This window comes from Cetorhinus maximus, chromosome 15 (assembly GCF_964194155.1).
Source record: "Cetorhinus maximus chromosome 15, sCetMax3.hap1.1, whole genome shotgun sequence".
Lineage (NCBI taxonomy): Eukaryota > Metazoa > Chordata > Chondrichthyes > Lamniformes > Cetorhinidae > Cetorhinus > Cetorhinus maximus.
In genome coordinates this window covers 25,855,007-25,868,793 of record NC_135893.1, presented here as the reverse complement: position 1 = coordinate 25,868,793, position 13,787 = coordinate 25,855,007, and the positions used below count along the sequence as shown (strand labels likewise).

The 13,787-nt window shown below is 41.3% G+C and overlaps 1 protein-coding gene across 1 annotated transcript in view; it reads left to right on the top strand.

Annotated features, from left to right (window-relative positions):
- Positions 1–13,787, top strand: part of vps13d (vacuolar protein sorting 13 homolog D) — a 280,943-nt gene that overhangs the window by 229,585 nt on the left and 37,571 nt on the right. Inside the window, exons 65-66 of the mRNA XM_078558176.1 lie at positions 4,921–5,053; positions 7,180–7,375. Of these exons, the coding sequence (XP_078414302.1) occupies positions 4,921–5,053; positions 7,180–7,375 (329 nt within the window). The remainder of the gene's footprint in view (positions 1–4,920; positions 5,054–7,179; positions 7,376–13,787) is intronic.

The window sequence follows — 13,787 nt, the reverse complement described above, 5'->3', positions numbered from 1 at the left end:
GCTCATTGAGCTGTCGAGAGAGCTGTTCTCTGCAATCTTTGTGAAAAAAGAGAACTACTTTGTGGAAACGAGACCTTCACTTGTGGCACTAAGAAAATTGCAGTACTTCATTCTCCAAGTTTAAAAAGCTGTCCTCCTCCTCTATGAACTCAGTGTAAAAGCTTGTTGTTGTCCACTCTCCGTGTATTCAGTGTAAAGACCTGGAGCAAAGGGGTGCAAGCTTTTGATTTTCCAAAGTAAGATGAAGAAAGACGAGAATGAGGAATCATATTTGATAAAGACAAGAAAAAAAGGATGTATTTCAATATCATTTTCTTCAAGGGAATAAGTGATTTAGTGACCTGTGAAAACATTTTGAATCCTTTAAATAAAACAGATGGATGATCCCCCTTCTCCCCTTCCTTCCACTCCCTATAAACATTCTTTCTATATTAAATACTGCCTTTATACAGCACTTGTTTAGATCAGAATCCAGGAAAGCTTCTAGTTCTTGTTGCTCTAAAATTCCACTGCTGGGCTTGAGTCATATTTAAGCTGAATTTATATTATGCCAAGACCAATGTTAAGTGGCAGCAGCTCCGAACAAACAGATCTTATGCAGAAACCAGGAAGACCTGATCAGGAACGTTGCCGCAAACATGAATCTTAATGCTGTATAGTAGTGTAAGCACCAGAAGCTGACTTACAGAGATGAGCTTTCCGAACCTGCCTTGTCCGGGCATCAGTATCATAATAGCTTAAGGAAAGTTGCAGCTAAAGGTTTCAGTATTTTTTGTTAACTAACTGTCTTAAATGAACTTTTGTCTGCACTAATTTTTTGAAATAATTATGCCTTTTTTTGTCCTACCCAAGTTTTCCTATTACTTTTTTTTAAAATTATGCGCTCCTCGTTTTTTAAAAATTAATCCTGTGATCATGAACTTTACTGAGCAAATGCCTTTATTATTAAATCACGATAATGATCTTTGTTAAATGTCTTGTTTGCCTATTTAAAAAATAACATGTTGAACTTTGCTGAACACTCCCTTTGTGTCTTCAGGGAAATGTCCCATAACGATTAACTTTGTTGCATGTTTTCTAGTTTTTTTGTAAGTGGTGCTTACATCAGTTGGTAGTACTCTTGTCTCAGAGACAGGCAATCGTGAGTTAAATGCCAGCCCAGTGGTTTAACATATCATCTTACCTGGCATTTCCAAGCATTACAGAGAAAATTCTACATTGTCAATGGTGCTGCCTTTCAGATGGCTTGTGACACTATTTAAAGAAGAGCAGAAGTTCTGTGGATCTCTTGATCAATGAACATTTCTCTCTTGATTAACATCACCATCAGCCTTCCGATCACCGTTTGTGTGATCTTGCTGTGCACAAAATAGCTCCTGTCTTTCCTGACAAAGCAGCTTTCTACATGAATTGCTTTGGGGCATTTGAGGGGTGTAATAAGGTACCTTATAAATGCTAATTCTTCTTTAAAAATGAGCAAAGACACCTGTGAGCTGACAGCACTAATGGTTATGAAAGAGAGAATTGTTTGGTTACTATTATCCATCACCAGCGGATGATGAACATTTGAATTTGCCACAATTAATAGTGACACAAATCCATCTGCTAATACTTCAGCCAGTAGTTCTACTAAAATTGTAAACGCTTAAATTTTTGGAAGACATTTTAGAATTTTGCTAGAAACTCTTACATGAGAACATGTTCACAGTAAAATGCATAATGAGCAACGCAATTTATCCCCTGCCGTGCGATAAAAGGGAAAGAGAGGGGTGGATCACTTCTAACAAATTCCATTCTAACCACTGAGAGCCAGCCTATTAACAGGAACTTAAACTACGGTCTAAGTTTTGCCTCCCCCGGGGCATTGAGACCAATTGTAGCACTCCTACTGCTACCTCAAGTAAAATCAATTAACTCAATGCAGACCAGGGATCGGACTTGGGAACTTCTGGCCTGTATGGCCCTGTACAGCAAGTATTTTTAATCAAGTGACTTCCCCTTATTTCACAATACAGTAGACCCTCACAAGAGACTGCCAGAAGTTCCTGGTTGGTTGTTGCCCTCTTTTTGAATAATTTCTCTTCCTCTCTATCCAGCATCAAACTTGCTGGAGGGTGCACTATAACCACAATATATTCTTCATGTTTGGAATGTAACTTAATCATTTTGTATGAGAATTCAGCATGTAATAATTGCCATGTAAACTGTTGAACTCTGAAAGTAACAATATAGAACAGCTGTTGGAACAGTAATCTGAAAAAGCTCTCTTGTTGTTGAACTATTAACTGTCTTCTTTGGAGTGGCTCTGTCTGCCTATAAGAAGTGAACTTTTCACCTGTTATTAATTTTTTTAAGGCAAAATTAAGTTTTGGAGATCAACTGTTTTATGTATCAGCTGTCAAATTGATGGGTGGTGGGAGGGGTGGTGGCAGTGAGATGGTGAGGACAGTGGGGAAGCAGTCTTTTTATACAAGGTCTTGTTGACAGTCCAGGCAATTCATGCTGGGCCCTGCACCAAGAAAATCATTGCCATGGTTTTTATTGGCTGACAATTCACACTCCAATCAGACTGTAGGCAGGCTGTACTGTTCAGATAAGCAGTGAATAAATGAACATTGTGCTAATGTCAGGTTACGACAGGTCATAATTACAAATCTAGAACGATCAGGACTTTTGTTCTCTTATTTTCTTCCTCACTCTCCTGAAGAAGCTGCACAGTTCCACCAGATTTATCCTATTTCAGTAGTGCATCCAAGTAGGCAGAATCCATGTGGGAGCCTAGCCAATGAGCGGCTGCAGACATCCAACTGTGGCAGACCACATGGCCTAATTTAAAACAAAAGCAAAAAATGCTGGAAAAACTAATTTAATGTTGTCTACACCGGCCATCTACAAATGTGCATTTCCCAACAGGGATCACTGAATAGCAATCTGAAGCCTGCTGATCTTTTTCTTTTCAGCTTAGGGGTGCTGAGACTCATCATTGCAACCTTACAGCTGTAGCCCAAGCAGAGATCCACTAAAAAAAAGCTGCCTTTATATTACTCGAGATCTGTGTGAGTGATGCCAGTTCTGGGCTCATAAGTCTTGTCTGGTTGACTGCAATCCAAAGAAAAACTTGCTGGAATTAATAAAATATATAATAAAAACAGTTGAAATCAGCACACACCAGTGTTTGAGCCTGAGAGTTCCCATGTGCAGTTACATATAGAGAAATGTATTTTTCCTCTAAGCTGAGTTCCATTCTCATGGATTTCTTTAGAAGAAGCTACCATATTTATTTTTAAACTATGATTGCGATGAAGATTGCATAGGGTGGAGCACTTGCACAGTGTATGCAGGAGTGTGAAACCGGTTTTAATCTTTGTGGGTCCCCGGGAAAGCAGACCATCTATTTACCTTAAACCTGCTGAAGGGAGAGAACTTCTGTTGTAAATAGCAGGAATTAAAGTCTAGTGGCTGCCGTGTTTAAGCTTGTATACAATGACAACTTTCAGCTTTTACTTGGCTATTTATGGATTGATGTATTAAGGTGTACAGAATCCCACTCCCTCCAAAAAGATTCTTTGTGTCCTGTGTAATTTCCTTGGCATGTCTCCTGTGCTTAGTAAATATGTTCTTCTGGCCACAACCTGGATCAGGAATTCATCATTAAGGGAATTGTACAGAAACCTTGGTCCGCCATCCCTTATTGTATACTAAGTTGGTTTGTGTGAAATGCTGGTAACTCCTATTACCCTTGTTTTACTTTGAAAATAAAACTATGAAAACCTTGGAAATTAACCGTTGGTGAGAACTGGATTCTAAATCTAGGAAGTAATGTAGACTTCAATGTCCAATTCAGAGTTAAGGGGCTGAAATTTCTCAGCCCCGCAATGGTGAGTTTGGAGGTAGGAGGCCAGGAAAATTGGAGGAGCTGCTTTGGGACTGCTCCCCGACACATTCCCGCAGCTAGGGATCTTTTCCAGAGTGGTCTAGGAAAGGAATCGCTTACCCACTGAACAGTGTCAGGCAGCCATTTAGCTACTTAAGTCCCCAATTAGGGATGATTTTACAGCACTGCTGGCATTTGCCAGCAGCAGAGCAACATCTCGCCACATCCAGAAGCTGCAGGATATGGCAGACTGGAGAGGTCATCGAATGCGATGGCTATAAAGAGGGCCATCGGCAGGAAAGACCACACCTCTGGCCCAAATGTGGTCGGCATAGTGGTTGCCCCTTTGATCTAATGGGCCTACTGGTTTGGCCATTCTGAAATCTTGATTTAGATTTTCACCTCCAATGGCGCCACCATGTTGAGGTGCATTCACAGTCTGTGAAGTAGGCCTATTAGGAGGCTGCATCCTAGCAAGTGCAGATTTGGGACCCCAATTTGGTCCTAACATTGGGATCCCAAAGCCTGTCAGAAAATTTACGCATGGCATCAACAGAGCAAAAACGTTAAGAGTAATGATAATCTGCCTCAAATATGATATTGTGCCTTGTAAATGTGTGCTATGGTCTAACTGGGTGAGTGACATCTAGTCACACAATATCAATACTGGTTTAGACTTTGTTTGTATTTGTGAGTGAACCAATTTAGCTTTGAATCTCTAATTGCTAAACTGACTAAGGCGGTCGTCGGCTGAACTGTAGACTTACATTTGTACCATTATGCACTCCCAGCAGGGGAATCTGCAGCAGAAGCGGAAAATTTGCCCTGTGTTGCTGATCCACGTAACTGGAATAGTCGATGCAAATTCTTTGTTTACTGGGAAAATTTCAGTGCAATAGTCGTCTCAGATCTTCTGTGGTGTTGGACAGGATAAGGAGATATTCATTTAAGAGTCATCTGCTGATTCAACACTCATTGTTGGTGAGCTGCTGTGCCTAACTCCTCTGTCTTTTAAAGTATCGTTTTGTTTTCCCTGCCTATTACAGTTTGCCGGGACTTTATCAGATGGATTGGGAAAGACAATGGACACCAGACATCAGGCCGAGCGGGAATCTATCCGCTATCAAGCAGTGACCAGTGGTGAACACCTTGTGGCTGGTATTCAGGGACTAGCTCATGGTGAGTATGTGGAAGAGGCAGTTCTAGTTTAGTTCACCAGTGTAAGTGGTTAAAGATTCTGGATTAATACCAGCTAAAATCCATAGCTGGGAGAAATAATTATAAATATCTTCTGTGTACTCTATCCAACTGTGGGCATGTCATTTCTAGGATATACTTTACCATTCCTACGGCTTTTGAGATGGATTTCTTTTTTACAATGGAACCTTTCATCGATCATAGCCTGCTGTCCAGCTGAATTTATAACATTAAAGTTGTCATGCTCCATAATGATTGAATTTCAGACTAATGCATTTCAGATGTCCTGTCCTCAGAGACAGAAGTTCTTTGTAAGCAGAAAGTCCATTTTTCCTTGTTTGTTCACCCTGCGCACTCAATTCGGAATGTTCAGCATCGCACAGTGGAAAATCACTTAGAACACTGTCTAATTAAGAAAATTCCACCCTGTTTTTTTTTAATCTTTGCCCACCCAACCAAACCATTTCCCAAGTCTGAGGTGCATCTTTAGATTTACTGTGCTGACTCATGCAGCATGCATATGTAGTCTCAGATCACAAAAATGGTTCCTTGCTGTTTTATTTTTGCTACTTCATAGTTTTTAAGTCCCCTTCAGTGAGAAAATGTTATCTAGCTTCTGTTTTGTTAACCATTTTAAAGACTACTTTGCATGATTACTGCCACTTTGTCTACCCTGACCCTTCTCCCACCCCATCAGTTACTACAAAATTTGTACCAAGTGCCATGTGACTATATCTTCATTGGCTTCCATCGATGTGAAATATATCTGCATATGAAGGCTGTAGCAGACTTGGATAAAGGCTTAATCACTGGAAGGAAATCTCCTCCATCAGTATATTGTGCTGTTGTAGAGAGATCTTGAGATCCAGTACAGTGATCCTCTAAATTTTTCCCAACCCATTTGTCTCCTATTTCTCATCCAAATGCTGCCCCTTGGCAGCATCATCCAAAAACACAGTGCCAGTTTCCACATCAACAACACCCAACTCTAACTCTACCTCTCAACCGCTTCACTGCCTCTAAGTGCCACATAGCTTGTCCAACACCCAGTAGCGGATGAGCAGAAATTTCCATCAACTAAATATTGTGAGGAGCCAAAGCCATTGTCTTTGGTCCCGCCACAAACTTTGTTCTCTAGTACTGACTCCATCCCTTTCCTTGGCAGCTGTCTGAGGCTGTTTGCAACCTTGCTATCATACATGAATCCGAGATGAACTTTTGACCACATAGTTGTGCCAGCACTAAGACCGCCTCTTTATACCTCCATAACATTGCCAACTCGGCCTTTGCTTCAGCTCATCTGTTACTGAAAACCTCATACGTGACATGGAATAGTCAAGCCTAGGGGTAACCAACCCACTCCTGGCCAGCTTCCCATATTCTATCCTCTGTGAACTTGACGTAATAAAAAAAAACTCTGCTGCCGGTGTCCTAACCTGCACCAAACCCCACTCACCCATTACTCCTGGGCTCGCTGACTTAGATTGGCTCCCGGTTAAGCAGCACCTCGATTTTAACATTCTCATTCTTGTTTTCAAATCCCTCCATATTCTTGCCCCTCCCTACCTCTGTATTCTCCTCCAGCCCCACAACCCTCTGAGATCTCAGTGCTGCTCCAGTTCTGGCCTATTGACCATCATTGCTCCATCATTGCTGGCTCTGCCTTCAGCTATCAAGGCCCTAGGCGCTCGTATTCTCTCCATAAACCACTCTGGCTCCCTATCTCTCTCTCTCCCCCTTTAAGGTGCTCCTTAAAACTTACTACTTTGATCAAGCTTTTTGTCATCTGCCCTCACATCTCCTTCTGTGGCTGCATACTAAATTCTGTTTGATAATGCATTATTTGAATGCAACTTGTTATTTTTATATGCAGTGCATGATTGATTTTGACTAGAAATAAATTATTGCAGTAGCAAAAGCTGAGTTCTCCTCTGACACTGCTACAAAAGTCCAACCGTTTTTCTATGTGAACTTTGTACAGAGATAGTAAGGGAAACTAATTTGCCTTGGATCTCATTTTCAGATTATGCTTTCTGAAAATCATCCAGTCTCAGGGACACTGGAGAATTGACAGGGTTTTTTAAAAAATTCTTGTCCATCTCCCACAGGTATTCTTGGTGGATTCACCAGTGTCATCACTTCAACAGTAGAAGGAGTGAAAACAGACGGTGGCGTCAGTGGTTTTTTCTCAGGCCTTGGAAAGGGACTGGTTGGCACGGTAACCAAACCAGTGGCAGGTGCTCTTGACTTTGCTTCAGAGACAGCTCAGGCTGTGCGAGAAACCACAACAATAACCAACCACAGGTAAGGAGGAAACACAGTTAACACTGCATACAATTACAGCAAGAGAGAGCATTAAGACTGGGGATATCCCAGTCACCTTTAACAAACATCATTATTTTTTCTAGGGTTTGATGCAAAATACAATTTTCAGTACTTTAAGCAAAAAGCACCTAAATTAATAGGCAAATAGGTTGGAGACTTTGAGATGCTCTGGTTCATCCCTACAGCCCAGAACAGGCAGCAGATGGAATTAAAGCTTGAATTGTGATGATTGATTGCTGCTGATGAAAAATTGTTGAATCCATTAGCAATAATTAATGCTCCACAGCAGGAGGCAGAAAAGTAACAGGAAAGATAATAGGCTTTTATTTTATGCAGTAGTCTCCAGGTACCCAGTTTACCTTTTAGAAATTTCTGGGCAGCCTTTACCTAGGACTGTCCATTTCAAAATTGAATAGATATTAAGCATTTTTTAAACAATGCTTTGTTTCTGTACTAGAACTTAGATGTTACGACTTTAGAAGTGTTCACACTGCTTTTGAAGTGCGCTGGCACATACCAGGCTTCAATGTCCAGGATGACTTTTAGGAAATATTTGCAATGTACAGTAAGGTAATATTTTATAAGTACAAGGTGTACTAATGGCATATATAAGGGTGCTAATACTGTATGTACAGGTTACTCATATGTACAGGGCATGCTAATACTATGCGTATGTTCGAACACATGAACACAATGTTATACTGTAAGAAAGGGTCTACTACTGCATTTAGAGAATGTACTGATAGTGTGTAAAGTACAGTGACACTATATGTAGGGGACATATTAATATTGTACAGTGATTACTAATACTGCACACGCAAGGTGTGCTACTTCCCCATAACTAGTGAAGTAAATGAGTGAAGTAAAACACAAAATTGCTTCTTTGTGTAAATGATATGTGCAGCTAGCAAAATAAAAATTGAACAAATCTAAATAAAATAAACCCTTTCTTTAAAGAAAGATGACATAATCAAGAGGTTGTTGCAATGTTTCAGTATGTCCCAGGGTTCAGTTGATTCTGATAACAATCTTGACTTGGGCCTTATTCCCCACAGCAGGAGCAGTCAACTGATTTGTTGTCACAAAGAACCCAGTATCCTTACTACTATAGGGATTTATTGTACAAAATCAGAATACTCTGAGCAGATTGCGCTATTCATGATGAGCATGGGTATTTGTGAGATTTGTCACGTAATGTTACGCCACAGAAGATCACTTTCCCTACACATACTGCCTCAGTTGAACTTTCTCAGTAATTTGCATCTGATGGTTTCTGTTAAGTATAGGATGGTAATACATTGCAACCTGAGTTACTCTGCATGTAACACAATCCTACCTGTGTATAATGTAAACCATCCAAATAGCTGGGTATAATACTGCCCATGGGGCATTGCAGACTGTACTACCTTGTGTTACTTTTACCCATACTTCTCAGTCTGTAAAGCAGCAAAATACCTCAACTAGCAAACTTACCATACCTATTTGATTTTAAACAGAATTTTGTGTTTTTTTAGCATGAGGCTATTCAAACTTGCATGACTTTATTTTAATAGACAATTCAATCATCCTCTAATAGTAGGTATTGATAGAATTCAGCCCAGTTTGAGAAAGTATCAAAATATCTTCAAATCTGAACACAATTCAAAATGTTATTGAAGTCTGCTTTAAGCAACCACAGTTACAAGTAATGTTAATCACTATGAAGAACTTTATTACATTGCTGCATCACACACTCCACACAATGAATTGCTTTTGACTGTTGTGTAGGGAAGCATGAGGACCATTCTGTACTGCAGAAAACACAATATGATAAATGACCAATGCGTCAGTGTACTTTATTTTGGTGGTGTTGGCTGTGTGGGTAGTTGGGAGTTGTTGCCAATGCATCAGAAAATTGTTGCTTTTTTAATAATGCTATGGGACCTTTAAAGGCTATCTTAACAGCTCCGACATCTGACCCGATGTTGCCAATTCAGCCAGAAGACGGATTAAGTAAACAGTTAATCAGTGTCCCCATATCATAAGCAACATATGCAAGGAGTTACTTTTGGGGCTATATGTTACTTTTTGGGGCTCCTCCGGAGGTCCCCAGCATCACAGATGCCAGTCTTCAGCCAATTATATTCACTCCTCATGATATCAAGAAATGGCTGAAGTCTCTGGATACTGCAAGGGCTATGGGCCCTGACAACATTCCAGCAATAGTACTGAAGACTTATGCTCCAGAACTTGTTGCGCCCCTTGCCAACCTGTTCCAGTACAGCTACAACACTGACATCTACCCAGCAATGTGGAAAATTGCTCAGGCATGCCCTGAACACAAAAAGCAGGACAAATCCAACTGGCAATTACTGCCCCATCAGTCTACTCTCGATCATCAGTAAAGTGATGGAAGGGGTCATCAACAGTGCTGTCCAGTGGCACTTGCTTAACAATAACTTGCTCAGTTTGGGTTCTGCCAGGGCCACTCAGCTTCTGACCTCATTACAGCTTTGGTTCAAATTTGAACAAAAGAGATGAATTTGACATCAAGGCAGTGTTTGGTCGAGTGTGGAATCAAGGAGCCCTAGCAAAACTGGAGCCAATGGGAATCGGGGGGAAACTCTCCACTGATTGGAGTCATACCTAGCACAAAGGAAGATGGATATGGTTGTTGGAGGTCAATCATCTCAGTTCCAGGACATCACTACAGGAGTTCCTTGGGGTTTTGCCCTAGGCTCAGCCATCTTCAGCTGCTTCATCAATGACCTTCCTCCATCATAAGGTCTGAAGTAGGGATGTTTGCTGATGATTGAACAATGTTCATCATTTCCAACTCCTCAGACACTGAAGCAACCCATGTTCAAATGCAGCAAGACCTGGACAGTGTCCAGGCTTGGGATGGCAAGTGGCAAGTAACATTTGCACCACACAAGTGTCAGGCAATGACCATCTCCAACCAGAGAGAACCTAAATGTGGCATTACCATCACTGAATCCCCCAGTATCAACATCCTTGGGGTTACCATTGACCAGAAGCTAAACTGGACAAGCCATATAAATACTGTGGCTGCAAGAGCAGGTCAGAGGCTATGAATCCTACGGTGAGTAACTCGCCTCCTGCCTCCCCAAAGCCTGTCCACCATCTACAAGGCACAAGTCAGGAGTGTGATGGAATACTATCCACTTACCTGGATGAGTGCAGACCCAACAACCCTAACAAGCTTGACACCATCCGGGACAAAGCAGCCCGCTTGATGGCTATCCCATCCACAAACTTTCACTCCCTCCACCACTGACGCACAGTGGCAGCAGTGTGTACCATCTGAAAATTGTACTGCAGGAACTCACCATGCCTCCTTAGACAGCACCTTCAAAACCCACAACCACTACCATCTGGGAGGACAAGGGCATCTGACACATGGGAACACCACCACCTGGAAGTTCCCCTCCAAGCCACGCACAAACCTGACTTGGGAATATATCGCTGTTTCTTCACTGTCACTGGGTCAAAACCCTGGAACTCCCTTCCTAACAGCACTGTGGCTGTACCTACACCACATAGACTGCAGCGGTTCAAGAAGGCAGCTCATCCACCGCCACCTCAAGGGCAATTAGGGATGGGCATAAATGCTGGCCCAGCCAGCGACTCCCACATCTCACAAATGAAGAAAAGAAAATATGTAAACTGTAAACAGAGAAATGTTTAACATCGTAGAGTCGTGCAGCATTTTTGTTGTAATCAGGGCTAGCATTAGAGGCGTGCAGCTAAAGGCAAAGATTTGATCTTTTAGGGGCCCCCAAGCAAGGCAACTGATTAAACCCAAACAGAAAACTGTAAATGAAAACCAAATCCTGATTACAAACCATGTGGAATTACTCGTCGGGATCATAATCTAATCCCGAGAGCTCATAACACAAAAGCATGCTGAGACGCCAACCAACCATGGATTTGTTTTCTTCCTTGAGTGCCAGTAAAAGAAACCACCCTTTTATCTCTGGAGATAAAATTTCCCATGAATTGACATATGAATCATTTCAAATATGGACATTCATCATGTGACTGAATTTGCCCATTCACATTGGGGTGAGTCCCAGAGTGACAGCAGTTACAAAAGCCTGGGATGTGCATGATTGCATCTTGAAAAGTCAAAAGGAGAATGGAGATGCGCCACTGCTGGGTGACAGCTGGTCCACCAACTGTTTGAAAGTCTTCAATTTAATAAGAAGCAGACATGCTGCAAGCCATAGAGTTATCTGTAAATATAGTAAATACATGTAATATATTTATATATGTTGATCTTATTGACTCTAATTTGAGCACATGGGATAGGTAGAGTCTTGGATAGGAGATGTATGAAGATGAAAATCAACCAATTTTAGATGTGTGCTACCCGTTGCATTGAGTAATGTGTAACAGATTTATTGAAAAACATCTGCAAATAAAAAAACTAATTTTGAGCCTAGTTGCACTGGTGCTAGTTTAAATTCTTCTGTCATATTCCCCAAGCTGTTTGATCTGTTTCTACTCTGGTTAGGCTTTTTTCCTGCAGCAGTGGGCCCTTTTCATACCCTACACATTACTTACAGGACCAGGTTTACTTGGTGGTGACTGTGAGAACATAGAAGTTTAGCTGCACTATGATCTCTTTGAACTGTTCACGGTCATATACTTCCTCGCCTGAAAATAGACCCTAAGGGATTTAAGCTGAATGGACAACATTGTTAATTGGCACCATTTGGTAGTGTGTTCGGATTTATGACAGCTGTAAATTCTAAAGCATCCCCTCCCCAAAAAAAGACCAGTTTATAGCTGTGTGTGAAGCAATGCATTTATTTTTTAAAAGCTGCTTTTGTTGTCTGATACTCTTCTTAACATTACCTCTCCCAGACCTCAAGGCTCACCTTTTATTGTGTGTTTTGTGCTGATTTCTGACCCAGGTTCGCTTTCAATGTCCTGAAATCTTATTAAGTAAAGCTTTCTGCTGAAGCAAGTCTGCCAACACTCCTTTAATAGCAAACAGTGAATTTGGTGAAGTGTGACTGAGTTCCAGAAAGCCAGTAGAATGTGAAGTGCCCTTTAGTGCATTGTTTAACAGGATGCTTCAAAGCTCGTAATGCACACAAGGGCTTAAACAGGAAGTTTCAATTGTAACCAGAATGACTGATGACTTTAGTGTGTGTTTTACGAGCAAAACCAGATTTTTCAGACCTTATTATCGCATGTGTGCTGAGTCCAAATGTCCGTTCCAGCTTCTCTCAGCATTGCGATTTGAACTTAAATTGGTTCCTCTTGAGTCATCTGAACACTTGGCTGTGCGTGAATAATTGAATGCAGCCTGAGCAACGACTCTGCATTGTAAAGGTCATTGGACTGGATCTGTATCATTGTTTTGTGTCAGACAACTATGAAACAACCTTACTTGCCAGAGTAATTTCAAAACAGGATTCAAACAGAAGACGGTGCCATAGTGTCATAGTGTATTGTCACTGGACTCGTAATCCAGAGACCCAGGGTATTGCCCTGGGGACCCGGGTTCAAATCCTACCATGGCAGATGGTGCAATTTGAATTCAATAAAAACCTAGACTTAAAAGTCTAATGATGACCATGAAACCATTGCCGATTGCCATTTTAAAAAAAATCTGGTTCACTAATGTCCTTTAGGGAAGGAAACCTGCTGTCCTTATCTGGTCTGGCCTACGTGTGACTCCAGACCCACAGCAATGTAGTTGACTCTTAAATGCCCTCTGAGCAAGGGCAATTAGGGATGGGTAATAAATGCTGGTGTAGCCAGCGATGCCCACATCCCACGAATGAATGGAAAAAAATTATAACTGTCAGTGAACTCGGATCTTGTCTTTCGGTCTTTAACAATTATGTTCAGTTTCTCCCTGAATCTTTCTCTTGCGTGCTTCCTCAATTGCAGATATGCCATTTACATACTCCTCTTACCAGCTTGAAAATATTTGTACTGTCTTCTACTGTAACTCATTATTTCCATGGATCCTCAAACTGTACAACTTATAGGCAGCTCACCATCATCTTCTGAAGGGCAATTAGGGATAGCCAGTAAATGCTGGCCCAGCCAATGAAGCCCACATCCCGCAAATGAATTAAAAAAAAGCATTGAGATGGGGACTTCTGCCCTCCAGTTCTGTGATTCTTCTGCAAGCAGTGGCACTCCTACAGTAAACCTAACTAATAAACTTATTTTGTTAACCAATTTTTCCTGGATATCTTAGTGAACCTAGCATGTTTGCATTGAGGTTGCTATTAGCTGTCTGAGACATGCGCATCAGGAACTAAGAGCGCAAACATCTCCAACACCAGTATAAAGGCAGCTTTTTGTCTTCGCATATCGTTCCTTGAAATCCAATAATCACCATTGCTTGATCAGCCTAGTTTTATTT